This window comes from Condylura cristata, unplaced genomic scaffold (genome assembly GCF_000260355.1).
Source record: "Condylura cristata isolate star-nosed mole 26May11 unplaced genomic scaffold, ConCri1.0 scaffold00015, whole genome shotgun sequence".
Taxonomy (NCBI): domain Eukaryota; kingdom Metazoa; phylum Chordata; class Mammalia; order Eulipotyphla; family Talpidae; genus Condylura; species Condylura cristata.
Genome location: NW_004567116.1, coordinates 19,555,197 through 19,559,030, shown reverse-complemented (window position 1 = coordinate 19,559,030; position 3,834 = coordinate 19,555,197). Strand labels below are relative to the sequence as shown.

Sequence of the window (3,834 nt, the reverse complement as noted above, 5' to 3'; positions counted from 1 at the left end):
TCACTTTAAGACAGTCATTAATAAATTTGTAATTTTTAGATACTTTTCTGCTCAAGCACTGATACTGGATTTGGCCAATAGTATGTTTCTACTTTGATCAAAATAAAAAAAATTTTAAAAGGAAGAGGATAATAATTTTTTTTTTTTTCAAGAATGAAAGAAGTTAAGAAAAAGAAAAAGAAAGAACTTGTCAAAGCAAAATCTGACTGGGGAAGATGGGTAAACCCAATTACTTGTGGTTTGGTTAACTTATAAAACAACTGTAACTCTGTTGATTTTTGGCTTCTCATGCGCTTCAATTCTTTATTTTCTAGTCCAAGATGAAGTCACTCCCATTTTGCTTCCTTTTCTGTTGCTGGAAAGCAATCTGCGGCAACAGCTGTGAGCTCACCAACATCACCATCACGCTGGAAAGAGAGGAATGCCGTTTCTGCATCAGCATCAACACCACGTGGTGCGCAGGCTATTGCCATACCCGGGTAGGAGCTAACTTCGCTGTGCTGAAGTGAGGGTGTTGAGGGTCTGTTTGGATGTGAGTTTTAGTGAGTCCCATTGTATAAATATTTTAAGTTCCACATAGTCATGAGTCCTCTGGTCAATTATCTCGGTGATAGGATGGGGTTAATGACCATATCGATTAGATGTTTGGATTTGGAGTTGAATAGAGTTTTAGGAAAGCTTCCAACTTGATTTGATTAATGTAAGCTGCATTTCAAAAAAAAAAAAAATTATTTCAATGCTAGGTTTGATAGAGGTGAACATGTAAATATACATGTTTAACAGGACTATGTTCCCAAAGTATCCGTTTCTATTATTGAAGCCATATTTTTGCAGTGAGTATGTATTCAAATGTTTCCAAACCATCTAAAAATAGTCATATTATAAAAATTGCCTTACAGACCTACCTGAATACAATGCCAATAAGCAGCCTAAGAATTAATCATAACTTACATACTCTTAGAACTGAAATGAATCTGCAAACCGACTCATTATAACATTAAGAAAATTAAGGCACAGAGGCATCAAACCACTAACTTATATTCACATACTTTCTGCACAATTCAAGTAAAGGAGCAGTTTCTACTTGTTTAACATTTTGTCCCTATAGCACCTAATTATCAATGCAGAAATTTTATCGTAGAAACTGAAACTAAAAGTTGAAAATTTTTAAAGTAATTATTTGATTAGGTAGCAAATGAATTTGATCAAATCCCACTTACTGCACAAACTGCTGCACCTCTTGGGATATAGAAATAAACAGCAGAACCAATTTCTTCTCTTGGTGCAAACAATTTTTTCACTAGATAGTGTTGGAACGAACCTGTTTCCAGGAATAAAAGTTCCTATATGCAAACCATTTATCCTTTGAAACAGTCTTGCAGTGTTGAAGGGTGTGAATATTTAAAAGCTTACAGGCACATTCACAGTCATATTATGCTAAACACACAAGGACAATATATCTAGAAACACTTTATGATGAATTTAACTTCAGTATTTTATGTTCTAAGTTCTCATTTATAGTTCACCCTGACCTGCAAAGGATGCATCCCAAGACTCTCCCAGTGACTGTCTGGAGATATGAATATTCCCAAGCCCAATATATACAGTATATTTTCCTATATACACACATATGCATACTCATGAGAATGTTTAATTTTCATATTAGGCACAGTAAGAGATTAACAGAGATAACTAGACATAGGCTAGCTCTAACCAATAAACTATAATAAACAGTATGTGAATGTGGTCTTGCTCAAAATATCTTATTGTATGTAATATTTTTGAAACATGGCAGTTGACCTTTAATAAATGAAACCGTGGAAAGCAAAACTACAAATAGTGTAATTGGAAGCTGGGGGATGGTATGGGGGAGGGAGGTTGACTACCATATAGACACATTGAATAGGTGATTATAGATCAAACACAAAAAGTCAACTTGAAAAGTCTGTCATATTTCCCTTTTAGCCATTTTTCTATTCCAGTTTGGAAAATGATATAGACATAAAGAATAGGAATAAAAGAATGACATTTTCTCTGCAAGTTGCAGAACAATAGGAAATGTGGTATAACATATAGATCACTAATGAAATCCTATTTCCTTGGCTAGGAATTCCATAAGTGAGCTTTTATAGGTGAGTGTTAGAACAGTCTTAGGCAGTATTAAATTCCTGTTTCATTTTGATTAAGCCGAATAGAAACTTGCAAAATATTGTACCTAACTCATCTCCTTCCTAAACTCCACAGGATCTAGTATATAAGGACCCAGCAAGACCCAACATGCAGAAAATCTGTACCTTCAAGGAGCTGGTGTACGAGACAGTGAAAGTGCCTGGCTGTGCTCACCACGCAGACTCCCTGTACACCTACCCAGTGGCCACTGAGTGTCACTGTGGCAAGTGTGACAGCGACAGCACTGACTGCACGGTGCGAGGCCTGGGGCCCAGTTACTGCTCCTTCAATGAAATGAGGGAATAACGGGCAGGGGACTTTTCAGACGGCCTGCTCTTGCCCTAAAGGACCGAGTTACCCAACAAGTATCTGTGGGTACCACTGCCCAGGCCACAACACCAGGGGCCAGGAACCAGCCCACCCTGGTCCTGCTCTCTTGGCAGAAGAGGAGCCCCAGGAATTGAGAGTGCTGGGGTGGGAGCTTGTTACCACTCTAGGTCTTGTTACTATTCCTAGGTCTGGTCCCATAAGTTTTATTAAGTTTGAACTTAAATCATAACAGATACATGTGTACTTTCCCACTTAAATATCTTAGAAATCCTCTCAAGCAAACCTGCCCTCTAGAGACAGGATGCCTAAGTCCAGACAGGGGAAATGAAGTTGGGAGTGGGTAAACATACTAAATGTAGCAGTCTTCTGCTATATGAGCTCTCAAGAGCAGGGCTAGATTTTCACAAGTAAAGCCCTAAAACTTAGCATTTTTCCTGGAATTTAGAAAGAGACTCAATACTGGCTTCCTTAAGGAAGGTAGAATAAGACAGGCAGGGTGTAGGAAACACTGGAAGAGGATGTTTTAGACAGGCTGTTTAGGTTGTCCCCAGCAGAGTGGTCAGTCCATGGAAATAGGGGTATCAGTTTCACCTCATCTTTCTTCTTCTGGCCAATGAATCTCCCTGAATTGCTCAGTGCAGATTAGGGCCCAGGGGATACCGTATCTAATTTCTCAGCTACTACCACACCCTTTAGTTAAGGGCAAACATAAGAAATGTCAACGTGGATCTATATTATGTAGGGATTTTACCTGGCAAGAAATTGAGATGCTCTCAGGCTCCTGCAACACTCCCTCTTGGGGAAGTAGAGAAAAGCTACATCAGCCTGCCTTCCAGGTCATGACCTATCCTTTAGAGAGAGAAAGATTTGAAAGTAGACTTGAAAGCAATTTTAGCAACTTACTAAGAAAAGTTACCTTACCTACAAATAACATTTATGTAAGGAAATAGCTTTTTTAGAAAGAATTGGTGGTGAGAAAAAAATTTTAGAATCCTGTCTATATACCTTTTCTTTTGTCTAGCCACATCTTCCCACATCTGTAATTTCAAGAGGGCATATATTGAAACTGTTATCTTGAGTTGTTTCTTTTCAAGCCGTTATCTTTCTTAATTTTGCACTTGTTCCACACTACTTTTCAACTATTTATTTAAATATTATTTTTTTAATAAAGATGCTATCATACATTTGGATTTTTGCACATACAAGTAGATAGCTTACACATATGTATATTTATAATATGAGTAGAATCTTAAGACATATTCCTCACAGTTCTGTAAATATTACCTGTCTTGCTTCTGGAAATAATAAAAAAAAAATTCTGTTGTGCTTCTAAAA

The 3,834-nt window shown here is 37.4% G+C and overlaps 1 protein-coding gene across 1 annotated transcript; it reads left to right on the top strand.

The window, feature by feature from the left end:
* The first annotated feature begins 320 nt into the window (after window positions 1–320).
* On the top strand, window positions 321–2,475 carry FSHB (follicle stimulating hormone, beta polypeptide). Its single transcript, XM_004682961.1, has 2 exons — window positions 321–479; window positions 2,245–2,475. The coding sequence occupies exons 1-2, from the start codon at window positions 321–323 to the stop codon at window positions 2,473–2,475; spliced, it is 390 nt and encodes a 129-aa protein (XP_004683018.1).
* The last annotated feature ends 1,359 nt before the right edge of the window (window positions 2,476–3,834 follow it).

Coding starts and splice junctions, on each gene's coding strand:
- FSHB (XM_004682961.1), top strand. CDS start 321: ATGAAGTCACTCCCATTTTGCTTCCTTTTCTGTTGCTGGAAAGCAATC. Junction 480..2,244: donor CAGGCTATTGCCATACCCGG/GTAGGAGCTAAC, acceptor TAAACTCCACAG/GATCTAGTATATAAGGACCC.